This window comes from Hesperophylax consimilis, chromosome 28 (genome assembly GCF_061612785.1).
Source record: "Hesperophylax consimilis isolate HC1 chromosome 28, BYU_Hcon_1.0, whole genome shotgun sequence".
Taxonomy (NCBI): domain Eukaryota; kingdom Metazoa; phylum Arthropoda; class Insecta; order Trichoptera; family Limnephilidae; genus Hesperophylax; species Hesperophylax consimilis.
In genome coordinates this window covers 17311131-17338768 of record NC_142863.1, presented here as the reverse complement: position 1 = coordinate 17338768, position 27638 = coordinate 17311131, and the positions used below count along the sequence as shown (strand labels likewise).

Here is a 27638-nt window from a genome sequence, read left to right as displayed (position 1 = left end):
TAAATATACACGAACAATGACAAGAAGGGTTAGGCAGATGTATTTGCAAACTAGGCGTCGATAGGTATTATGTTAATTGGCGACTTCAGTTTTCTTTCCAAATGGCACAGTTCAAAGTTCACACTTTCAGGGAATATACTTTCAGTAATGAGGTTGTCTCCTGTTTTTTTTTTAAATATTATTTTGATAACAATGTGTTTATATAGAGAGTTATCATTTTCAAGATTTAATAATGACAGTAAATTTAGTTTTGGATCACATGAAACACAATTCAGTAAATTCATAAATCGCATGACACTTCTGCAGTACTGCAGAACATGTACCGTGATGTCACACGCTTTTTAGCCGGTCGCAAATTTAAAAATTTTGACGGCTTATATCTTCGGTACTACTATTCGGTATTTTCCAAAATTTTAAAAACTTTTCTCCTCAGCATGATCTAATTAATAAGAAACGTTTGTAAAAAACATGAAATTTCGTTGTAGAAGACAACATCAATGTTGAAATATTTGTTGTGCTAAAAATACGTAACTTGTTACGATTTCTTTTTGAGAGGGGTCGAGTTATGTAAATAGAAATAAGTATTATTTTATGTAGATGTTAATTTCCTGGGTTGAGTATTAGGAAATGGGCATATGCATATGCATTAAATTTTTTATTTATGTGACCACCACACAAGAGTTCCAACTGCCCAAAGCCAGTAGGACTATGGCATCCCCAAATGTAGTATCCCATAACGCTGAAGGGACTTGAAGGGTAAGTGATTCAGTAGAGGAAGGTCGAGAAGTGCCTGGCTATTCAGATCTGGTAAACAAACACGATTAATGTCATTTCAAGCATCGTTCCGATTCGGAATCGTGGGTTTTTTTCTGATGCGATACTGAGAGTATCTACCATTAACCAGGAACGCCGATGGGTCTTTGGAGAACATGCGAGCATTCTAGTATGATCCTTAATAGAGTAATTCGCGAAGCGATTTTGACCTTAATGCTTCGAAAAATGTATGAAAAACAAAATCAACATCGCTTGGGCTAATAAAACTTTAGGTTCCATTTATATTTTTCTGTTTTATGCTCCGGGCATCAACAGGTTAAATTAATATTATATTCAGAAATCCGATCATTAATTTTAATGGATTGACAATAATTTTTTTTTTTTTTTTTTTTTTATATTTACTCCACACAGGAGGCCCAGAAGAAAATAATTTCCCTCAGGGCCTATGTCATCTTTGGGGATGCTGTGTGGAGGGTCTTTTTGTGGAGAGGAAGGAGTGAACATGGGTCTTGAAGAGTCCCATGTTGTAGGAGGGAGGAAACACAGAGGCCGGCAGTTCGTTCCACAGCCGAGCCGTTGAACTTAAGAACGAATCGTAGAAGCGACCCGTTCTCATGTGACAAGTGTCAACTGTGTACAAATGTTGGGCGCGCGTTTGGCGTGTATCCCGACTACGCACCGGTGCCGAAGGGATCAATGACGCTAGTTCCTCAGAGCATCTTCCATTGTAATACCGATAGAACAAGGACAGCATACCTACCTGACGCCTGTGCTCTAAAGATTGCAGTCCGTTTGTTAAGATTGGGGAATCTATCAAACGGACCGCCCGTTTAAAAATAAAAAATAATATGTAGTCTAAAGATAATGTTGCAATATGTGTAGAAAATCAATAGGACTGTGACTCGTACTAGATGTTGAAAACTATCTCAGAAGAAATACATTTCCGTTTATTTGAAAATGGATAACCCCCGTTTCCGGTCCAGCAACCGCGTTGTTTCGCGCCATTTAAAAAGATGAACATCTTCGCATTTCCGGAAATATTTCGTAATAATTTATATTCCTAGTTTAACTTCTACTCTGGCAGAATTATACTATTCACGTGTAACAATGTCATGAAATGTCCATCCAGCATCATTTTGTTTTTTGACTTCTAAGAATGGGTTGTTTCCCAGAACTTTAACAATTCATCAAATTTAAACGTTCATTTTCGGGTTCTGTGAAAGTCCTATTAAAATTCTGTTATTGCATAATTATAGGCTAGTTGCTTGACAGAACTTGAAAAAATCTTTCACATTACTTGAAAATTATCTTTGAAATTTTAAGAATTGTTCAAATTTTCTGAAACAACCCATCCCAAGTCCGTATCAGTTCATGAACAAATTGTGATCATCAGAAAAGGACGAATAGCATATTGTCAGGTCAGAAGCTTAATGCTAAATAACTATTTTGATAAATCTTTATAACGAATTGGTGTACATTAGATAAATTAAAGGTTTTCATATCGTTTCGCTTGAGTAGAATACACATAAAAAATAAATTACTCAATGAAAAATATAAATGTAACTACTAAAAAAATTTTTTTTTTCAATATAAATGTGTGAACGCGTAAAGGAAATAACTTTAAAAAATACAGTATTATAGCCAAGATTATCTGTGACAGTTTCACTTGATCAATTTTTTTTCTTTCTTACAAAATTATTTACAAGATAGAAACCAGTTTTGTGCTTGAAATCGAACGTTTCTAGACTCCGTTTGTCAAGCGATTTTAATGCCTATTACCTACAAATAAGGTATACCAAGAATGTACACATTTTTGGGTTGTATCTTTCTCTTAACGGGTATCTTTCAAATGTTAAAAAAACAACAAAATGGCGCTGAATGACACGGAGTAAACTTACTGATATGAAATACTGTTAATTTAATAAAAATCTGGCCAAATTATTCATTTTCCTTTTACAATAAATTGTAACGTTTTCCTATAACGATTAAATTGAGTTCCTAACAAAGTATCAGTTAAAAGCAATTGTTTTATGAGGACTGTGGAACACTTATTCATACAAATGCTGATATTATTGCATTCCTTCATGATATGCATTAGGAAAAGAGCCCGTGTTCTCGATATATTCTGAATGACTAATATTTTATCGGGCATGGTGTCACTTTTTAACAGGATCATTTGATGACAAAGTTACATTTGAATTTATGCGAAACAACTGGGCCTTAGCTTTTCTCATGGTCAAATCATCTTTAACTAGCAGAAATCTATTTTTTTAAATCAGTAAAAACTCTAGAACAGTCAGTTGAAATTTCCACTGCCTTTTCAGTCCGGAATTTCCATGTCAACCCAATTATTTTCGGCTCGTAGTGCCACCTCTATCTTGAGCCTTGGAGCTTTGAATGTGGGTATTACTGCTAGTAAAATACCTTTTGTTTTCAATGGTAGGTATTTTTGACCCACGCGCAATAGTCGATATTACATTAACATCATCACTAGGTCACGAATTGACCTTCAGGTAATTTGGCATTGAATATGCACACATGATGCTAGCTCGGATGGTGTGGGTTCCCACTGTTTTCTATCCGTTTATTTTCGTGGTGCCTTGGCTGTATTTTTTTTTTGAGAAATTTAATACCTATTTGTTCTTGTATTTCATTCGACCTTGCTTCAAATCTACGAGTTCAATATACATTTGAATTCCATCAATAAAGATTAAAGTAACGATAAAATAATAGAAAATTTGTGCGTTTGAAGCAAAAATATCTCGCAAACGGTGAGTTCTGGCATCAATAAATTAGAACATCGTCAATAAATTTTACCTTTACGATTAAGCTATCAGTATGTTTGAAAGAGTGAAAAAAACTCTCGAACGGTAAGTTCTGGTATCATCAAATTTGTACAGGCGTTTCTTCCTTAAATTTATAGTTCAATGCAACCATTTTCAGATTTCTACATATTTGACATCGTGGGCTATGGAGCTTTGAAATATTCATTTGGCTATCATCAAAGAATAAAACAAGATGCTATTGCATATTTTCATTTTCGATAAAAAGTACCTACCTAGCTTAAATTTCTGGCGAAGCCGGATAGTGGGTACATAAATATTTATTAGTTATCTCATCATTTTGAAATCGTAACTTTTTGGTAAACCTTTTAATTCTATAAAAGGTACCTACCTAACCTATTAATTTGTGGAAATTAAATTTGAAGTGTTTTTCAATGGATTAAATCAAGTTAATGAGCAATTGGCCTCCGTGGATAAGTGGTTATGAGTTATGACGCTTGTCTTTCGATTAGACCACTAAAGAGCTAAACAAATAGAAGCGTGTTGTGGGCGTGTCTGTGTGCTCAAAAAAACCTTAATATTTCCTTACATCTGGTGAAATTAATTTTAATATTTCCTTACATCTGGTGAAATTAATTTTTTAAATATCTAAATTCTTTCTTGATCAAATAATCAATATCAGTGACTTGTATGGGGCCTAGAAGTTAAAAGCTCTTGTGTAAATTGGGGTAATTGCACAACTCAACACAATGACAATTCAACAGACCTTTAAAAAGTGATGTAAAGTCATGAAAAGTGATGAAACAAAAACGAGGTTAAATAGGTTAGGTTAGTTTTTTTCATCGATTTTAATGACTTTATAACACCTTTTAAAGGTATGTTGCATTATCATTGTGTTGATTTATTTTGTAACCGAAAATTGGTGACATCATTTTTTTTTCAAAATCGGTACAGCATTCAAAACCATGTTTTCATCAATGATTTTAATTTATAAAGTAGGTATCTCTTTTATTATCTTCGCTTCTTAAACCCCATCCCACGTGTCTAGGCCAAACAACACAATAGTATAATAATATATCTTGTTTCATGGAATATTATTTAAATAAGATCGTGGGCAAAATATTTTGCTAAACTAAATTACGTCATTACTTAAGACGGTTGAGATTTGAATAAACGCGTGAATTGGACAGCAAACTGTGACCAATCTGTGAAATAATCATTTTATTTGTCCGTGAAACTTGTTTTCATGACATCATCGCCTGTCATCAACAAAGTTCTTGAGTTACGCACACTGAATATGTTGGTGATGGCATAATCGAAACGTCTCGATAATCTAGCGATGTATTTAATAAATATATTTTTCCGACTTTATGTCTGGGTTAAATCTTCCCCACAGGAAAAACTAAACCCTTCCACACACTTTTCCACAAATGATCATCTAGTCAATCCACATTATGCAAGTGCATTATATAACCATAATAAATACAAAATAATACAAAAACAACACGACAAATCACCAGAGATCAAATGGGAAAGTAATTCACCGACTCCAGATATTTTCATATCAGAGGGTTCGGCTCGGTAGAACTTCTAATTTGGACCTAAAAATCCTACTGATCCCTCAATATAAATGTTTATAAAATCTTTCGTAATCCTACATTTATTATATTTATTTATTATATATTTTTTTATTCTCTGTAAGATAGAGAGAGAGAGAGAACAGATAGACTCGTCGTCGACGCAAAGGGTGTATGACAAAAACAAAGTTGTGTGGCGATCCATCTTCGAGGAATCGGCGTGGTATTTAGGCAGTTGATTGTTGATTAGACAGTAATTTTGCACGCGATAGTTGATTATCAAATTCCGACACACCTTGACTTATGCAAAACCATAACGATTAATCTAAGATTAATTTCTGCGATTATTTGACTCTTAAATTGGCACATTACTAATGATGACTATTGACCGGTTTGCCGATATAATATACAAAAGCAATACAAATAAATGCATTAAAAAATTAAGTTTTTTAAAACAATAATCCATCTTTTTATTTATAGTCTTTGGTTTGACTGAGGACTGAACTTTCGTCCCTGGGGAATGGAGTCCCGATATTGATAGTACCTACTGACATTTATTCATATATCAACTGTATTTTTTTTATTTATTAAATATCATGTCATCCAATTTTATAAAACAAACGTGTTTTCCAGCGTGTGTGCGTGATTGCCACCAAAAGTTGATGGAATATATTGTCATAAAAAATTGGCCGTCATTTAGTATGTCTACCGAGTTTCAACTCGATCGTATGATGGAAACTGGGTTAATTTCCGTTTGTTCCAGTTGCATTTAAAGATACACTGTGAATTTTTTTCATTCCTATAACATAGTAAATAACAGAACAAATGTGTTTTTAATAATTTTCGAAGCTTACTTTGAGATTTTTTTCTATCGAGTGAATTAAATATAATTACGTTTCGGCATAACAGATGTAAAGATATTATCTTCAAAAAAACTTTTTTTTTGGAACATTAAAACTTAAAGAGTTAACGAGAAAATTGTTATAAATCAGTAGAAATTGTGTGTGCGGGGGCTTAATGACTGTACAGTTTAGGATTGTTGTAAACGGTAGTGGCGCCATCTGTTATTTTCAAAAAGAACCGTTGAAGTTTTCAAATAAAAAGTTTTTTGGTTTTTATCTGCTAGTATTGTTGGTTCCATATTTTTATTTTTCAAAACAAATCTCTGTGAAGAAGCCGGGTACTGAAGCTAGTAGATAAATGTTATTGTCGTTTTTTATGCAGTTTTATTAAAAACAATGACATCACACCAAAAGCATATCCACCAAAAAATGTTGACATTTATTTTATTTAATCCCAGATTATTTTTAGTTCCGTGTTTTTCCTCGTGTTTAATGAGCTATTTATGCTAATTACTTAAGTACATAATTCTCACATCTGAACGCATATTATTTGCGGGCTTTATGCAAGTCGGTAAAGCATACTTTACTGGCATGTTTTAACTCCCAGCCATCGACAGAATATTAATATCGTAATTTTTATTACACGATAAATTAACGATTATTGACGATTATATACAGGGTTTTCCAATAAGAGGTGTTATTTTGAATAGCCCGCTATTTCGGTAGATGTTACTTTTGAAGCTGTCATTTTTTGACATTTGACAAGTAGAAACTACGCCATTAATAAAAATGCAACGATACACGCTTCAACAACGCATTGAAATTATTAAAATTCACTTGAGTGAATCAAATGCAAATCATCTTGAGTGATGAGGCCCATTTCCACCTCAGTGGCTACGCCAACAAGCAAAATTGTCGCATCTGGGGCTCGGAAAACCCAAGAGTTATTGTTGAAAAGCCTCTTTATCCTCAACGTGTGACTGGTTGAAAATGGTCCGGCGGAGTCATTGGACCTTACTTTTTCGAAAATGAGGCTGGAGCAACAGTTACGGTGAATGGATCGCGCTATCGAGAGATGATTAATGATTTTTTATGGCCGGAATTGGATGGTATTGATCTGGACAACGTTTAGTTTCAACAAGACGGCGCTACGTGCCATACAAGCAACGAAACCATTGATCTTTTACGATTTAATAATAAAATAACACCTCTTATTGGAAAACCCTGAATATTAAAGTGATGTAAACAAAGTTATTTGTGTATTATTCTAATGTTATATATAATAACTAGCTGATTTATACCCAGCGTTGCTCGTGGTTATGAATGATTCGTAGTAAAGTTTCGAGTTTGTGAATTCTAGGATAATCATCGATTTTTCTCTATTTTTATAAATATAATACGCGTGTATTATGTATATAAACCTTACGGAAGAAATTATCTGATATGATAGTGAAAACCCTATCAAAATCATTTGCGCAGTTTAGAAGAACTAAGCGCACAAACAAACAGACGCGGTTAGCGACTTTTATTTTATACCATTTAGATTTGAGATACCACATTTGATACCATCATATTACGTATTATGTATACACTAGCGCAGACCCGTGAAAAATCACGGAATAGTCTGAAATCTTGACAAATCAGTTCCAATTTTGAAAATGTGTTAAAAATATGATATTGTCTGAATTCTTCACACAGTATGTTTCAATTTTGAAAATTACACTTAAATTCAAAGCGAAATTTGAGTTCACTTAACCAGATTTCACGCAGGACTGACGCGCAACCGAAATTAGTATGTTCGATGACTAGCGCAGACGCAAATCACGAGATAATCTTAATTCTTCAAAAATCAGTTCCAATTTTGAAAATGACACAATTAACAAAATTTTCTGTAAAAAAATAGGTCGTTACTTCATCGCTTGTCTGAATTATTCACACAATCAGTTCCAATATTGAAAAAAAAAAACTACTTTTTTTTCATTCGGTATACCTTCATAAATCTTTTTTCCTCCTTAATTTACAGTGTTTATAATGGGCTAGTGAATAAGTTATTGTATTTATGAAGTGCTTTTATTAAAGTTATCTAGTGTTAACATAATATCATCATGTGTGACAGTGACAGTTACGAATATGACTTTGCCTACGAGTGTCGGGTGTGTATTTTTTATTATTATTTATTCATATACTAATATTATAAAATATGTTTATTGTCTTTTTATAAACTATTTTTAATTGATTTTGTCCAACCTGTTCAAGAATACTTTTTCAAACTATGCCTAATAAAACTAGTATTAGGGCAAAACCATCTCAACCCAGGCCAGGACAGTGAATCTATTTGGCCTCTTATTTATAAAAGACCTTCCTGTATATTTTATAATTTAAGACATTTTTCCTTATACGGAAAATAATCAGGTCTCAAAAGCTCAGTGGTAAGAGTGTAATTCCGCTAAGACAGAGGTCCTGGGTTCGATCACCAGTTGCGACCATTACTTTTTTTTATTTTCTGTGTTGTGTTCCGATTAATGTTTCATTTACATTTATTAATATTATCTTTTTCAATTATTAAAATATTATACAGGGTGTCCGGGGGGTAAAGTGCACAAATTTCAGATGATGATTCATGGTGGTAGAAATAAAAAAGGTAAATAAGTTTTTTCAAAATTCCGTAGTTTTTTTTTTCAAACAAAAAAATTTATCCAGGGAAGAATATTATTTCTTTCATACAAAAAATTCAACCTTTGTACCTGAAAACTACCTTAAAAATTGAAATTACGAAAAAATGTAGAATCACCTCCCGAAGTTTATGCACTTTACCCCCGGACACCCTGTATAACATTTTAATCATTGTAGGATAATATTAATAAATCAACACAGAAAATAAAAAACTAATGGTCGTAACTGGGGGCGAACCCATGACCTCTGTCTTCCCGGGACAACACTCTAACCGCCCTTAATTAATTCCCTTTTTTGTTTGGCTGCTCATAATCAGGTCTCAATAGCTCAGTGGTAAGAGTGTAATTCCCCTAAGTCAGAGGTCCTGGGTTCGATCACCAGTTACGACTGTTACCTTTTTATTTTCTGTGTCTTGTTCTGTTTCATTTACAATAATTAATATTATCTTCTTCTTCAATGATCAAATATTACATTGATGTGTAAAACCTTCAAAAGTTATTATAATAAATTGAAAAATGTTAAAAACAAATATCTGTACATATATAGGAAGATCTTACAGAAATAAGGTGCTTATTTGTTTCAGTGTCCTGGCCTGTGTTGAGGTGGTCTTGATTAGGGACAGATGTTATCATTCTGAACACCTGTCGTAACATTTATGTTTTAAAATACCTTAACTATGAGTAAAATTATTTAATTTTTGTATTGCTGATTCATAGGAATGTTATTATTGTATGTAAATGAAAACAATTTTTTCTAAATATAGCGTTGATCGAAGATAGGTAAATTTGGACAGAACGCCAAATGTATACAAATTGTCTTAAATTTGTGCTCTACCATGAATAATTCATTTTTGTTAAGACTGTCTTGTCTTGACCGTTTGTCAATATTTCAGCAAACATTTCGTTGGTAACATTAGAAAGCATTGTCGATGAAAAATTTTATACTCAATTTTGATCTAAAGTTTTCAAACAGAATTGAATTGACTTATTTATTGAATGGTGTTTTGATGTCTGAAGATACTAATCACCAAATGGCGTTGAAATTCAATGTAAAACTAATAATGTATTTCTTTTTTCCTTAGCGTCTCGTGGAAGCGATGGCGCCGCGCTCAGTGCGTTCTTTCAGGCAAGAGTTCAACATGCACGATATTGCCGCGTCAGAACACACGGTCTCGACGCACTACACTACATCGTCACAGTAAGTACTACTGGAAATAATCATCTGCAGTGTTCTGTTCTCGTGGTACAGATTTTTCTGCTAGTTTACCTTTGTTAAGAGCTCTGGTTTGAATCCTGTTAAGCTATAAAGAAAATGAACACTTTGAACACATACCACGTTTGTTCCAAATTCAAAATGGAAACATCATTCTTATTTTTTTACTCTATGTACATTTTTGACTAGCCTTTTTATTCTTTCGCAGATATATCAGAACGACGACCGAATCAGAGATAGATGGTCTAACGTCGCCTTCACGAACCACCGTCACGGTCAACTCCAAATCCCCCTACGATTCAACAACCACCAATGGAAAATCCGTCTCTCAAAATGTCTTCAAAACAACCACCATCATTAACGGCAAAGAGTCCAACGGGACTCACCCAGACCTTAAGAACCTCAAACGAGTTCACCGAATGTACGAAGGTTCAAACATCATCGAGTCCAGAGGTATCATTCACCCAGAGACGAGAGAAGTGCTCACAGTCGGCCAAGCTATTAGTATGAGAATCCTTGATGTGAGGACGGGAAGAATCGTGACAAGTATCGATAGCAGGCAAAGCGTGCCTATTGAGCAAGCTGCTCAAGATGGACTCATCGACTCCAATCTTGCTGCTAGGCTTGTCGGTCCGTGTGGCACTACGGAAGACGGAAAAGAAGTCACCCTTCTCGAAGCTATTCAACGAGAATTATACGACGCCGAACAAGGATTCTCTGACCCAGCTGAAAAAAGGATTAAGGTAATTTCAGAAACTAGACAGATTCCCGGACAGGGAATGAGTATCGCTGAGGCGATGAATGTTGGACAAGTAGATTTGCAAAAAGGCATGTTTAGATTACCTGACGGCACTTACATTACAGTCTCGGAAGCGTATGAGAGAGGCTATTTGATCTACAATGAGATTATCAAAATTAAATCCAGCGCTGTATCCCTATCCGACGCTATTTTACAAGGTTTAGTCGAGGAAGATTCTGGTTGGATCGTGGATCGGAACTCTGGCGATAAGTTCCAATTAGATGTCGCGATCAAGAACCAGCTCATCGACCCCGAGGTTCGTGAAGTCGTCGATCCTTCCGCTGATCGTAAAATCACTCTGACGGAAGCTGTTCAGAAGGGTATCGTTAACCCAAAATTCGGTCGGTTCGTAAATAACATCACAAAAGAAAAACTTAAATTTAGTGAAGCTCAAACCCGGCGATTTATCTGCAAACCTATGACTCTTAAAGACGTTGTAGATAACACGTTGATGGATAACAATGGACTCATTTCGTCCCCTTTGAAAAAGTACAAATTGAACATTCTGGAAGCTATCTCGTACGGTGTTTTAGATAGCGATAATGTCAAATCAGTCACAAATACTAAGACAGGAGAACTTCTGTCCCTTTCAGAAGCTTTAGCTTCTAGAATCATTCTGCCGGACATCACCAGGTATCGGGATGCATTGACCAGTGAGATTTGTACCATTCCTGAAGCGGTTGACAGAGGCCTAATCACGTCAGTTTCTCAAAAGTCTTTGTTTGATATTGATGGTTTCCGTGATCCGGGGTCAAACGAATTCTTGTCCTTCAATAGAGCTTTAAACAAAGGTTTGATCTCGAGTCAGAATGGAGGTAGTATTATTGTCAGTGTTAAGCCGACCAAGCTCATCCTGATGGATGAGGGCGTTAAGTTAGGATCCATCCGTCCAGAAGTGTACGAAATGTTAAATCGTAAAGTAGGTATTTTCCAGAATTCCGTTGAGTTGACCGTTATGGATGCAGTGTTTAGGGGGGTGCTAAACCCCCACACAGGGTATTTGCTGGATCCTCAAACTCAGAAGCCTTTGCCACTTGATAAAGCCGTAGAAGTCAATCTAATTACTCCCGAAGGTGCTGTGTTGCTCAATTCTCTACTCAATATTACCCTCACTACTCAGACCGTCACAAAGACTGTTAAACGTTATGTCACTATGACAAATACTGTAGGAGCTAGGACTGATACAACAATTACCTTTACTGAGGCTGTGAGACGAGGTCTTATAGATGAACATAGTCAAACCTTCACAGATCCCACTTCGGGGACTATTATTCCCATCCAGCAAGCGTTAGATGAAGGTTTGTTAGGATACGATATGCAGGAAGGAAAATCTGGAGAAGTGTCTCCTTTAAGTCCTTCTTACAAGACAAGCAGCAGGAAGAATAGTGCGCCAGGACAATATGTAGAACTTAAGATTACAAAGAAATCCTTTGTCAAAGATCCCACTCCCCCAATTGTCGGTTCCAGTCCCATTTCTAAGATTCAAACTGATTCTGTGTTTAGGCCTGATCCAATAACTTTGCAAAAGAGCATTGAGAAGATATACTCTAGACCTGGTTCAGAAGACCGCATGGATGTGGCCGAGTCTCATAGCACAGTTCACACCTCCACAATGACCAGCAAAACTTCCACAGCTAGTTTCATATCATCAGAACGAAGATCGATGGAGAAGCAAGTGTTTGAACTGCCACCAGACGGCTGGTACTTGGCAGAAGCTATAAATCAGAAGTTATTCGATCCTGTTACTGGACTTTTCATCATTCCCGGCACAGATAGGCTAGTGAGCTTCGAAGAGTGTGTAAAACTGAAGATCATCAATCCAAAATCGGCAGTCGTTATAGATCCAAAGAATGGAAGGGAGATCTCCCTAATCAGAAGTATTGAAAAGGGAATTTTAAATGGAACAGGGCAGTATAAAAAAGTGGGCAAATACATTCCAATGAAGGAGGCGATTGATAATAATTTAGTGTTGTTAGGAGATAGGCAGGATAAGGATTCTCCGAGTCAAAGACTCATTCAAATCACAAAAGTTACTGGACAACCCGATGTCATTGAGGTTTCCAGCGTGTTAGACAACAACCCCCCCATTTTCACACAAATCGAAAGCTCAGGTGTTGATATTCCTTCTCCAGAGCCGATTCAAGTGGCTCCAGGCATCATTTATGATCCTGCAACAGCTTTAGTCTTATTTACTAAGACTGGACATTCGGAGAATATCATCGCTGCTGTAAGAGATGGCACAATTGATCCAAGCGCAGTCAAAGTCAAGGATCCTGCCACAGGCAAAGAAATTACAGTCAAGGAAGCTTTGAAGAGAGGTATCATCGATGAAAATACAGGTGATTACATTGACAAGTCAGGCAGAAAGATCAGCATTGTTGATGCAGCCAAGTTCGGAGTTCTTGCTGTGCTGGGTGCACCACTTATTGCAGGGGCCAAAGCAATTCAGGTTATCAGAAACACAATGGTAGTTGACCCTAAGACAGGAGAAAAGATACCCATGGAAGTGGCATATGAAAGAGGACTTGTAGATGAAGAAACACTGAAGAAGTATGAGCTATCGAGCAGAGACTCACCTCAAAGAATAACAACAAGTACTAGTATGGAGCATCTTGATTCAGAACTCATTATCACAGATCCAGTAACAGGTAAGCAAATGACTGCCAAACAAGCTGTGGAATCTGGTTCCATCAAACCAGAAGAACTTGAAGAGTTCCTTAACTCGGAGAGAACCACTACAGTCAAAGTTGTGAGGAAGATGTTTGTGACTGATCCAATAACTAAACAGCAAATTCCCCTTGACGATGCTCTGTCACAGGGACTTATTGATAATGAAATGATGGAAACTATGATTAGCCAACAACAAGGTGTCATAACAGAAAAGGTCTACCCTCAAAGCACCATCAAAACATCTAAGGAAAGCATTTCCAAATCAATCTTTGTGAAAGATCCAAATACAGGGAATGAAATCAACCTTCAGCAAGCTATTGAAAAGGGCTTAGTCACTCCGGAATACGCCCAGCAACTTTTAGATTCTGTTGATTCCAACAAAAAGGTTGGCACTATTACAACGACTTATGTTGATTCGCCAAAGATGATTTCAGAGGCAGAGTTGACGAGATCTAGAATAACAACGGAGCCTAAATTCAAAGTCACAATCGGCAGTGCTAGGTCTTTTGATTTGAGTCCTGATAAAGCTGGAAAACCAGTCATCCTACAGAAAATGAGGAAGAAGGTAGTCAGCCCGAAAGAAGCTGTTGAAAAAGGAATGATTGATGATGAAACTGCGGAGATTCTGAATAAGAAAGACAACTTCTTGTCCCCTACTGGTGAAAGGATTACATTATCAGAGGCAGTACTCAACAAAACAGTTGATGGAGATAAAGGAGCTATTGTTGATCCCCAAAGAGGTGATGTGATGAATATCAATGAGGCAATAGAAAGAGGCATATTGGATCCAGATGGCACCAATCAAATACTTATTCCTTTGGCACAGAGCTTGTCCGTTCCCCGATTGGCTGAACAAGGCCTGATTGAACCAGAAACATGCAAGATCATCCATCCCGAGACTGGTGATCATCTCTCACTGCGCGAGGCCATTGTTTGTGATATAGTTGACCCTCTGTCTACCATGGTTAGCCCAGATGGACAGAAAGTCACACTTCAGCAAGCAATTGTCAAGGGCAATGTAGATGAGAACAGGTCTTTGGTGAAAACAAGAAGCGGGAACTTGGATTTGCTCTCTGCTGTAGGAGTTAATGTATTTGATAAGGATGTTGAAGGTAAATCTCCGATTGAAAATATCCCACCAGCTGGTATGACCCTAACAGTGGCAGTACAGAGAGGATTAGTTGATGCAACCGCCAAACATGTTATCCATCCCATCACAGGAGTTAAAACACCCATTGAAGATGCTATTAAAGACAATTTTATCATGGCAATCCCCTTCCCCGTCAGTAGGGACGCTGTCCAAATCAAGGATGCTCTTGAAGACAACTTGATTGATTCTGACAAGGGAACATTCACGAATCCAAAGACTGGAAAAGTTGTGCCAATATCTCTAGCCATCGAGCAAGGCTTGTTGATAGTGAAACCCTTAGATGAACTTGTTTCGTTTGAAACCACCGGGGGAGTCACCTCCGTCACAGAAACTGTCACATCCCACCATACCATCACAACAAAGATGATTGAAATTCTGTCCGGATATGTTCTAGTCAGTTCCAATGAAGTGCAGGAATTGAAGACTGGGAAGATTATTTCCATCGAGGAAGCCAGGGAAAGAGGAATTATTAAAGATGAAAAGACAAGCAAAGAACATTTCACAACAAAGGAAGTCAAAGTCAACTTCGATGATGCTGTCAAACAAGGCTTGGTAGACATGGAAACTGGAACATTCAGCAATCCAGAAACAGGAACATCAATGACTATTACAGAAGCCATATCTAAAGGTATTTTGGACACTTCCATCGAGTCCACAGTAGCAATTGAACAATACTCCGAATTTGTTGAAATAAAAACAGAGTATATGACTCTGATTGAAGCCTATGAAACCATCTACGATGAGACTACTAGTAAATTTAGGGATCCGAAAAATCCAAAGAAGTCTTACACCTTCAAGGAAGCATTAGAGAAGAATATCATCGATCCAGAATCTGTTGTCTATGACGTCCAATCTGGAAAACAAGTTACGCTTAAAGATGCCCTGAAGAAGGGCTTGATAGATCCTAAATCTGGAAAAGTTAAAGACAAGACAACTGGAAAATCTGTAGACATTAAGAAGGCTGCTGCCATGGGAATCCTGGCTGTTGTGGCCTCTCCTGTACTAGCAGGAATGGCGATTGCCAAAGGAATCAAGAGTCTGACTAAGAAATCACCAAGTAAGGAAGATGTTTTCAAAGTGCCAGCAGTCAAACCCATACTTTCAAGTAAACAAGAAGAGGTAGTCCCTGTTGTGCCTGCACGGAAACCGAAAACACCAAAGGACGAAGTTAAAAAAGTTAGCCCAGATAAAGAAGTATCGAAACCGGAAAGGCCTTTATCGGATGCTATTGAATCTGTTAACATCAAGGAGGAAATACTGGTTTCAAGCAGTATTACAGTGTCTGCTCAAGAAACAGATCCTAAATACATTACAGATACAAAAGAAAAGACATCTCAAAAGGATGGAAAATCGCCCAAAGATGATGTTGAAATTGACTTCCTTGATAGAGTTGAATCCGATGATCGCATTTCACCCATCAGGGAAAAATCTCCAGTTATTGAACAGCCCTCTGGCAAGTCTTCTGTTGAACAGTTAGGAACAGAAATAGAAATAGTATATGAAAGATTACCACTTGGTGATGCCATTAGCCAGCGCAAGATAGAGCCCAAAGTGTGCCGCATATTAGTTGATGGTCAGGAATCCATCCTTACCATTCAGGATGCTTTAGATCAGGGAGAAATCAGTCCTTTAGATCTCGTAGACATTGTCTCCAAGAATTGTATTTCTATTGTCACTGACAAGCCCAAATCTATTTCCTTCAACGAATTGTCCCCAGATGTTCTTGCACAATATGGATTCTACGATCCCGAAAGGCAAATCTTCTTAGATCCCAGAACTGGTGCCAAAATTTCTTTCATCGATATGATCTATTCCGTCTATGATCCAAATAACTTATTTGTGCAAGATCTCAATGCCAAAACTGAACAGTTCTACCCTCTGGAAGAAGCCATTGCTATTCCCCTGATTGACAAAAACACCGGTCATATGGTTGATCCCAAATCCGGAAAGAGAGTTTCATTCTTCGACTGTATCTACCGTGGATGGATTGTTGAGGGACATCCAAATGAAATGGCAGTCATTGAACCCGTCACTTTCGAAAGTGCTCTCATTTCTGGAGCATTCGACAAAATTACAGCCGAATACAAAGACCCCAACACTGGAGAAACCCATTCCTTTGCCGAAGCAATTCGCTTGAATCTTATTGATCCCGATTCTATCTGTTTGAAGAACCCAACAAATAATGAAATCATTACTTTAACAGAAGCTATTGAGCTAGGTTTTGTAGACCTCTACCACGGAGTTATCATTGATGTGGAAACTAAACGTCAATTAGAACTGAAGATTGCCTTCCTAAATGGTATTCTTTCTCCAAGCTCCAGGAGACCTGTTTCATTGGAAGCAGTTATAAAAATGAACTTGTACGACCCATCTACTGGCAAAATCAAAGATCTGACCACCGATCAAAAGGTTACAATTGATGAAGCTGTTGAAAGATCAATCCTCCACGCAACGATTTCAGAAGTCAAAGACACAAGAGCTGATTCCTTTGTTACGCTTGAAGATGCTTTAACAACAAAACTAGTCAATTCTGAAACAGGAAAGCTTAGGGATACAAAGGAAGGTAGCTTAATTACATTAGATGTAGCTTATCAGAGAGGATATGTAATCACTAAACAGTTGAGGTGGTCCATGGTAGATATCATTGAGAAAGGATATTACTATTCCAAGACTGGAAAGATTCTGGATCCTCGATCAGGCAGTGAAGTTAAGATCAAAGAAGCCATCGCAAGCAAATTGGTAGAAGTAGACTCAGTGAAAATCAGGGACGACCAACAGGATAAGTTAGTTACACTCACTGATGCCATCAAGGTAGGCTTGTTGAATGATGATACTGGTATAATAACCAACCCAGTTATGACTCTTGATGTGGCTAATGAGAAGGGGTATCTTTTGAGTGACAAGAAGCCTTGGTCATTACAGGAGGGTCTTGTGCAGGGATGTTATGACCCAGACACTGGTCTTCTGACTATTGATTCAGCCACTAAAACTCTTGAAGATGCTATCAAAAAGGGAGAGATCGACCCAGATGTTTTGACCATCAAAAATTCGAAGACAGGAGAACTCATTTCTCTCGGGGATGCTATCAAAGCAGGTATTATCGACTCTAAACTTGGCAAAGCCAAAGATCCTCTCAGAGGTGAGGAGATGTCCTTTGTTGATGCATCTGAGAGGGGTTTGATTATTCCAGCCAAGCGCAAATTCAGTTTACCTGAAGCCGTCTTTAAAGGGTTCTACGATCCAAAAACAGGTAAATTCACACATCCAGAAAGTAGAGAAAAGGTTGCTACTGATAGAGCTCTGAAAAAGGGAATGCTGGACCCCCAGTCTACTCTTGTCAATGTTGATGGCAAAGTACTACCATTTGAGTTTGCAGTCGATAGAGGAATCGTCGATGTTAGAACAGGTTCAATTGTGCTGGGAATCGGAGAAAAGATAGATTTCCAGGAGGCTTTTGAACGAGGAGTATTGATAGAAGTCCGCAAACCTATGTCTCTTAGCGAAGCCGTTTCGAAGGGTGTTTATGACGAGAGAACCGGTTTGTTCATGGATCCCAATACTGGCAAGAAATACCATCTGGCTGAAGCTATCAAGATGAATCTTATAGATCCAGATTCCGTCCATGTCAAAGACATCAGATCAGGCAGTTGGAAGAAGATATCACTACCGGAATCTTTGGAGACTGGAGTGGTTGACAGTAAGACGGGCACCGTAAAAGACATTAACAAAGACAATAATGAATTGACAATCAAAGAAGCATTTGAAATAGGACTATTGGTAGACAGCAAAGCTAGCATTTCTCTCCAAAGAGCTATTCACCAGGGTCTGTATGACGATAAGACAGGCAAGATTGCTGACCCTGTTTCAAGTAGAAAGATCACCATTCATGAAGCTATTAGGAAGTATATCATCAATCCTAAGTATCTCTGCTACTTCGATAAGAAGTCTGAAAAACCTTTGACATTAGCTGAAGCTTGCCGAACCGGAGTTGTAGATAGAAGAAGTGGAATGTTCACAGAACCTAGTTCAGACGTTTCCATCACTCTGAACAGAGCAATGGAGTTAGGCTTGATTGTAGACATTGAGGGAGCAGGATTCTCACTTTACGATGCATTGGCCATGGGCTTCTATGACGTAGACAAATCTAAATTCAAACATCCAGTCACTGATAGACCCTTGACTCTCAAGGAATCCATTACAGAAGATCTGATTAGTCCGGAAACATCTTTGATTAAGAACATTCAGGCTAGCAAATACGTAAAATTACCAGAAGCCATTAAACACAAATTGATTGATGAAAATCTAGGATGTTACAATTTACCAAACGGTAACTCCATCAATCTACTTGAGGCTAAACTTCGAGGTTTGATTGTCACAAGTTCTAAGAACATTTCCATCGAAGAGGCTGTTAAGAATGGTCTTTTTAGACCAGATACTGGTAAATTCGTAGATCCAACTTCTGGAGATTTCCTAGACCTCAATGCAGCAATAATGAGTGGGCTTATCGATCCCGATACCACAGCTCTCAAAGATCCTCTCACAAACAAACTTAAATCTCTCGCTGCTGCAATTGAAAACGGTGATATTGACGTTACTAAAGGTAGAGTTCTAGATTCCAAAATGAAGAGAGCATACAATCTTGATGTCGCATTAGACAAAGGTCACTTAGTTACCATCTTGAAACCAATTACTTCATCGCGCGGTTTCCGTAGATCCTCCATAGACTATACTAGAGACAAGGAACCTATTTTGAGAGAATTCACTTTGGATGAAGCTCTCCGTTTTGAATTTATCGATCCCAACACAGCGGTTGTAAAAGATCCCCAAACCGGTAAATTCAGACTACTCCGAGTAGCAATTGAAGAAGGTACAGTAGACCTCAACAGCAAGGCGGCATTCGATCCTCAATCGGGTCGTTCCAAATCGGTCTGCGTCATCTTTGAAAACGGATTGATCGTCTATTATCACGAACCTCTGACTTTCGAGCAAGCCATCGAAATGAAATTGTTAGATGTACAGACGGCTAGATTCACGCATCCACGAACCAACGAGGTCCTATCCGTCAAGGATGCCGCCATTCTTGGCCACGTCGATTCGGATTCGGCGCTGATTAAAGATAACCTCAAGAAAAAGCTGGTCAAATTGCCGGAAGCGTTCCGTAAAGGGCTGATGGATGCTGAAAAGGGAAATATTTTGGATACGGAAACTTCAAAATTGCACCCGTTACCAGTTGCAATAGAATCAGGACTGCTGATCACGCCGAAGAGAAGTTTCACTCTGAATGAGTGTCTGGAATTCGGAATATACAACCCGACGACTGGTGGATTCAGTGATCCGTTTATTACGACGAGCGTAATTGATAGGAAGCGATTGACGTTAACGGATTGCATCGAGCAAGGGATAGTTGACCCGTCTAGCACGGTTGTGAAGGATCCAGAGAATGGACACATCGTCCCTCTGCAGCAAGCTATAACAGCCAGACTTGTGGATCCCATTGGCGGAAGACTTGTGGTAGATGCATCCAAGGAGACTACTATTAACTTGGTTAAGGCTCAGGCGAAGGGGTATATATTGGCTGCAGAAACTAGGGTAAGTCTCCAACTGTTTTTGATTTGTTTTCTTGCAATTTGCTCGGCTCACGTTTATCCAAGTACAGCATTTAGTTACTATTCCATTTTTCTTCTTCATTGCATCACAATTCCTATGCACTTAGGACCATTACCTTTTTACTTGATTTGAGATTGTTTTAAATGATGGTTTTGGATTTTTATGAATTTTGAGAGGAACTCAAACTGCTTTCACCTTTGCCGCTTTGGAGAGTTCAATTACAAAAATTTATTGATTTTTTGTGGTCTTAATAATTTCAATGGCTTCATTTAACTGCATGTTGCCAGAATTTATACCTCCAATTGTTCTATTAATTTTTAATGTTTTTTTTTTTACATTTATAATTACTACAAATAGCCACTATTTTATGACGAATGTTGGCCAGAAAATTATATGCTATCGATTTTTAAACCTTTTTTTTTGGAATGAAGAAAGAATTGATAATTATCTATATAAAAGTTTTTTGTTTCTAAAATGTTAGGAGACCACAATAATAATAATTAGGTGGAAGTGTTATGAATCGCTTAAAATATTGAATGTTCTCATCAAATACAATTCATAATAAAATGGCGTAATACAGGCAATTTTAAAATTAGGTAATTTTCACTATTCAAATTTTTAACATTTTTAAAAAATTGCCTAAATTACGCTTTTTTAAAAAAAAAAAAACATCATCAAACTAGGTCCATTTATGATTTTGTGTTTTCGTTATATTTGCTTAGTACTTAATTACGCTTTGAGCAAAATATATTTTATTATTATATCTAGACCATAGAGCTTCAAAAATACTATATTTCTTGTCTATGGTTAGTCAGTGTTAGAGCATTATCTATATTCTTATGTATTGTACCTTCTTTATCTATGCACAAACTTTCCTTATTTAACCTAAAAATATTTAATAAATTGAAATTAATCGAATTCAATGACACCTTTTTCGAATTTAAAATACAAAGATATAGGTTTTATTAATCCGACAAAAATAATAAATTTAAAAAAAAATATATGTATTTCAAAACTTATTTTATTTTTCCTTTTTACTTTTATGCTTCAAGACTGAAGTTATTTAATTTGCACTCTTATCTAACTCTTCCATCTCTAAATCTGCATTTGTTGTAATAATTCTAAAACATATTAAAGTGAAATATAAATAAAACACAAAATCCCGCATGAAACTAACCATGATTGTCGTTGCAACAAATAATAATATAAATTTTTTTACTCCCCTAACACTATACCAGCGAATGAACAGCCGCCATTACAACCCCAAAACAGACGTTTACACTATCTCCACAACAATATTTTTGTCAATTCCAACCACACTAGTTACACATTGTTATAATATTATTTTTAATTTATCTATAATAATAAATAATGTACGCAAGTTTTAATTCGCATTTAAAATAAATAAAAACCTTTGATTTAACTTAACGATGAAAAACAATAACTTTTGCATTTACGATTATGTAAAAATAGTACATTTAATATTAATTTCGTAAAAATAGTTGTCCCAAAAATCTGCTAACTGATACACAATGGTGTAACAACGAAACATATAACCAAGGGCTAGAAGAAACCCGGGGATTTTATTTACATAATTTAAATGATTCCTATTTGAGATTCGTTGGATAATTTTACAATCAATTATTATTAATTATTTTTAGATTTTCACAGTCACTTTCTGCGTTTCTAGCTTCTGGCTATGTGTTTTCTTTTGATAGAAAATGGTGCGTCAGTTGCCATGCCAGTGCCGATTTTCGCATATAATAATATTTACGAAATTAATATTAAATAGTGCTATTTTCCATAATTATAAATGTAAAAAGTTGTTGTTTATTGTCATTAAGTTGAATCAATTCTCTGACAGCACTTTGCCACAATTTCTGTTATCAGTCATTATCATCAAAAGTTGACAATCACTCATTTTCTTCATTCTATTAATAATGTCAATTTCTTTTTATCTGTCGTGTTTATTTCTCAGAATGAGTTTTCCATCAATTTACACATCAAACATTTTAACACAATTAAAAACAAAATAATGCCTCCCTATGTGAAAGACACAAAGTCCAATCAATGAGGTTGTCTCCTTCAGCAGAATTTCGTGTTATTTACAAACTTATGATAGTTAAAGCATGCCGAGGACAAAGCTTTTAGAATTTTTTGTAAAATGTGGAAAGTACCGTTGATATCGGCCGTCAAAATATTGAAAATCTTGCCGGCCAGCCGATAAGTGTGTGACATCATGGGTCATGAAATAACTGGCGCGGCCATAGATATTATAGGCGCGGCAGAGTGCCTTACTGCCGTTCGAATTATGAATTGTACTGAATTGTGTGACTCTTGAAGTCAAAAGTTTATTTTGAAAGCTTATAACTTCATAAAGTCATTTTTGGAGATATCGAAAAGCTATAATTTTAATATCTTTAAATTTTGTAAAATATAATAAATACATTAATTTTAAAAAATAGGAGACAATCTCATTGGAAAAACTGACAAACCTTGCAATATTTTGAAAGATATCTTCTCTGCAATATGAAATGTCGAATAAGGATTGGTTTATAAAGTTGTATATTGAGAAGATGCCTTGCAAGATATTTAACAAAAAAAACAATAACAAATTACCGTAAAACTGGACCTAAACCGGCTGTTCATTCCTCGGTAGCAACCAGCCCACTCAATGAAGGTTTTCTCATTACAGCCATTACAAATGCCAGTGAAGCTAGTCAACCTCGATATAAAAAATATTAGACTATACGTATCGAGAGACCCAAATACCCGCCTGGAGCCAAAATCAAATATACCTTGACCGTATCGCCAAGAGTCCCGCTGCTCAGCAAATATCAGCCCTTTAGCTGCGCGCGTACCATGCTTTTTGACCAAAAAAACCATTGAATCTTACCTCTTTACACTCAAATCCCTACCAATCCTCATTATTTTCAATTGGTTTAGCTTAAAGGGACAATTTATCCTCATTTTCCTTTCAAATTCCCTAAAAAAAAACCTCTCATATAGAAATTTCGTACTCCTTTAAATATCTGATAAACCAACTTCATTTTTTTCTACTCTAGATTAATTTATTCCCTATCAAATCTCAATCATATTCTTACAAAAGGCACTTCTCTCAAATTATTCAATAATCAAATTTAATTTCCATTGCTGTTAATAATCCAAAACGTTGTTTTAACAATTTAGTAGCTTCTATAATGAGAATCTTTAATTGAAATTGATTGTTAATTAGGATCAGCTAAGCTTTCATATTCCGGTATGTTTTTATTGAAAGTCAGCAATTATGACAGCTGTCTTAAAATAAGGCTTTTAATTAAGTGTTTCTAAAACAAATTCCTGATACATACTATCATTCCCCCATTTGCTTCCGATTGACTAACAAATATATCACCACTTTGGTTCATCAATTACATCATTAAAAATTTATTACATCTTTTCATGTTTTGATTTTTGACTAATCTTTTGTGGTGCTGCTTGCTGTGTTTGAACTTCATGATTGCATGTTCCATGCTCTTTTGTGAACAAATTAATTGATTTTGTCAGTACACTAAGACAATAGAGGATAACTGAGAAAGAAGTAGAATTATGCAGATCTAATGAATGTTCTTCTAATACAAAATACTTTCGTAAAAAAAATTTGTGGAATGTAAAGTTGGTAAATATTGTAAACTTGAATATCATACAATGTAATCTTTTATGACAGACAGTAAAATATGTTATAGGACAGAACTCAAATGCGTCTGACAGGAAATTACACTGCGCTTGAGTTCAACACCTAGCAGCATTAAAAATTGATATTTTATATCGGAGGATTGCAGTTAGATTTTCTTTCCTGCAAAAAAAATTAAGCTGTAAATTTTTGTGAATGCAATTATTTTGTCATTATTACCGTTGTAAGTTATGTAACTCAAAAATTTTACTTATCTTTTTTACTTATCCAAAAATAAGATGTCATATTTTTCAATCCAATTCTCAGGCAAAGCCAGGTGGTCATTGATGTATTATACTAGATTAGCCCTGTCTAATTAAATTCATTTTAAAAATAACGCCACGGAGCGTACGTCGCAAAGATGGAGATGAACTTAACAACCTAACTCTGTTTAAACTCCTTGTACAAGCGTTCAAACTCGTAAGCGAAACCACGGAGAATTTGTTGTCAGAGGTGTTGTAATATGGACATAATTCAAATTTAAATATTTGGAACTGGGTTATTTTTGTGATTGAAAAAATGAACTTGCCCAGCATAGCTGAGAAGCAAAATAGTTTACTCTTGACCAACAAAAGGTAAAACGCAATGCACAGTGCCCATTTTGCATCGCGACACAATGCGTGGGCCTTTTCAAAAATGTGCACGTGAACCAAACCAAAATTGTGTTGGGGTTATTTTTAAATGAATATGCCGTGTCTAGTCTAATTTAGTCTATGCAGGTGGTAATTCTTTTATGCAATTTTTTTAATTGACCACCTTAATCATTTAATAGTGCCGAGTTCAATTCTTAGCAAGTGTTTAATATTTTCACCTTCGTACAGTGGTAGTAATATTTCAGGAGTAACTAAAATCAACATTGTAAGTTTAAAGTATCACAAAAGATTATAAAAATTAAAATAAATAAATTAGAATCTAGTGGTGTCAATATTTGTGTGCAGTTTAATTAGGCGCTCATCCCTCCTCCCCCAAACTCTAAAGTTTAAAACTTAACCCAACCCGCCCCCTGATCATTTCTAACCCCTTGGCAGTGCATGCCGTGAGTGTGGACGCTTAAAAACAAAATTACGACAATAATAATTCCGAGACTGAGTACGATTGTCAAGTGTTTAACTGCATACAATAAATATATGGTGGAAAGAAAAAATATTGAGTATGGTACCGTTCTTTAAAAAGAGAATGCTAAAAACAAGGTAGTATAATCTCCCTCATTTATTTATTTTAGTGTTATATTTTTATTTTATTTTTTCAATCATACTAACATGTGTTTATTGTTATTTTTTCGAAAAACATAATTTTTTTTCACTTAATTTTATTTATTGTGCTTGTGAAATATTTTTACAATTTTTTATTGTTCTTTTGACTGTTTCAGGTTTTTTATTTGATCGCTTTCTGAAAAGAAGCGGATTTTTCTTTTTTTTTACAAATTAAATAACTTAACAGCATTAAATTAACGCTAATTTAACACGTGTTATTTTGAAATTTCTAACTCGATTTGATTTGATTCATTATAAATAATCATAACAATTATAATAACCAGAATAATTATGAACTAGTTTACAAATGTTAATAAACTGTGCACCAAACGTCGAATTTGTAAATCAGATTTTTGTGCATATTCCATAATATATTATCAAATAATCCAAAACGATGTACCATAAATATCCATTTATTTATTTTTTGAATATCACATTTCCAGCTTTTGTTGTGCGGCTTCATCGTTGGCTTGTCATGTTGTATGTCGCTTTTTGTGGTGCCAGTTGCTGTGTCGTTATGCTTGTCACGCTATTTCATCAACTGTTTTGACATTTCATCATCTGTTATGATACTTCATCAACATCGTTCTGAGTCCCAGGCATTTCATCCAAAGACCTTTTGTCCAAAATCAATAACCATTTTGCTGACATATTTTTGCCTCATTGATACATTTCACAAAGTTATATTTTTTTTGTAAAATGTGGACGAAGTAGGTCAAAGGGTCTTTGTAATGAATGTTTAGGTGTCTGTAATGAAATTTCATCGTTATTGTCGTTCTTCACCGTGGTATTTATATTTTGTATTTCAGGATGTGGCTTTCTGACATTGGAGCATAAATTTGTTGTAGTTTTATGAAATCTTGATGCTTTACTTGTTGTCTTTTCCCTTATGCATGTTTTTGTGTTTTTTTTCAAGGATATTTCTACTAAGGATGTTCTGTATCCTCAATAACCTTTTATGTCAGATTTTGAATTTGACATTATTGATATATTTCACATTGAAAATTGAATTATTATTATAAAATCAATGTTTAATCAAAGTTTTGTAGGGTTTTCAAAGCTGTACACATTTAATTGTTTGGTCTATAAATTTTGGCATTTCTTTAAAATTTGTTTCATTGTCGAGCCAAAAAAGATTCATTGGCTAAACAGTGTCTGTAAAAATGTCAATTCATATTGTTAGATGTTGTGTTGTGTAGCATGGTTTTCATAAATTTTTTGATAATATATTTGTACCTATCTTCTTTTACGTATATTATTTGTACATAACAATATTTTAAATAAGTTCCTTCTAAAATCATTTTATAATCTTTTCAAATTAGAATTATTCAATATCACAAACATTTTGTAAAATATTTTCAGAGGTTTAGTGGTAAAATAAATAAAATTCATAACATTTTTTTTTTAGGAAATAAAGTATTTTTTATAAAAAAGAGTGATTATTATATTTATTCTCTATTTTTGTAGTTGTTAATTATTAAATTAAAAAAAAAAAAAAATTAGAAAAAAACATTTCTAAATGTTGACTTAGGTAAGAAGCATATATAGAGATTAAATTGATCACTTCCTTTAAAAAACTATTCCAGCTTATTTGTAAAAAGCAGAAAATCATCTCTTAAGAAATTATTGTTTCGGAAACTAATATATTTTTTCTTTTTTCCAAACAAAATTCTAAAACCCGTCCGAAATCCAATCCCGAAATCGAATTCGTTTTTGAATCCTTCCGTCCGATCACAGCAAGCCGTTGAAGAGAAGTACCGCCTTTGTGATGAGCAGCTCAACAAACTGTTGGATTGGGTCAGCGACATCGAGGAGAAATTGGCCAATCAGGAGCCGGCCAAGGAGGACAGAGACGATCTCAGGAACCAGATAAACAACATCAAGGTTGGTATATTTGATACTACCTAAATAAATATTGGTACGGAATGGCCGTCATTTCTAAATCATTACATAAGTCCTCTTTTAACTCAACCATTTGGCATTTTGTCCGTCCGTGAATTTTTTTATTACATTCCGGTTCAAGATGGTGGCGTTATTAGATACTACCTCTTATCCCACCAGAGTTCGCTGATTGTGGTTCCTACTACTAGCAGTCAAATCTGAATAATCAAGGAACCTACAGGTAAAATACCCTAGAATATTAATAATCCGTCCAACTCCAGTAAAATATTGGCAGTATTTACTTTTGTTGGCTGGCAACTCTAGCCGCTAGAGGCGCTAGTGTAGCATGGCATTATCATGCATAAAATCCATTAAAATGTATAAAAGATAACTAAGCCTCGCAACTCGTACCGCTAGGAGGCGTTAGTGTAGCATAATGATATCAGAATGTATGGGAAATTTTTAGAAGTTGGAGTTATTACAACTATTGTACAGTATTTGTTACTGGCCTGAAGAAAGTTTTAAAAAATAAATGTCATTGAGATTGTGATATTCCTTTGGACAAATTGCATAATACCTTATTTGAAATAAAAATGTTACCTAAAGTATTTATGGTTTGTATTTAAGCAGGTAGGTATGTACCTATTTAAAAATCTTTAGATTAGATAAACATGCTTTTTTAGACGCCATGTCTATTACTCACAG

The 27638-nt window shown here is 35.6% G+C and overlaps 1 protein-coding gene across 24 annotated transcripts in view; it reads left to right on the top strand.

Moving 5' to 3' along the window:
• Nucleotides 1-27638, top strand: part of shot (dystonin-like protein short stop) — a 644554-nt gene that overhangs the window by 535524 nt on the left and 81392 nt on the right. For 19 of the 24 annotated variants that reach the window (XM_089648723.1, XM_089648721.1, XM_089648709.1 and 16 more), the window contains 3 exons: nucleotides 9731-9846; nucleotides 10070-20069; nucleotides 26790-26936. In XM_089648723.1, the coding sequence (XP_089504849.1) occupies nucleotides 9731-9846; nucleotides 10070-20069; nucleotides 26790-26936 (10263 nt within the window). Of the gene's footprint in view, nucleotides 1-7999; nucleotides 8130-9730; nucleotides 9847-10069; nucleotides 20070-26789; nucleotides 26937-27638 lie in introns of all 24 variants that reach the window. The other 5 variants (XM_089648720.1, XM_089648718.1, XM_089648717.1 and 2 more) reach the window with 2 other exon arrangements.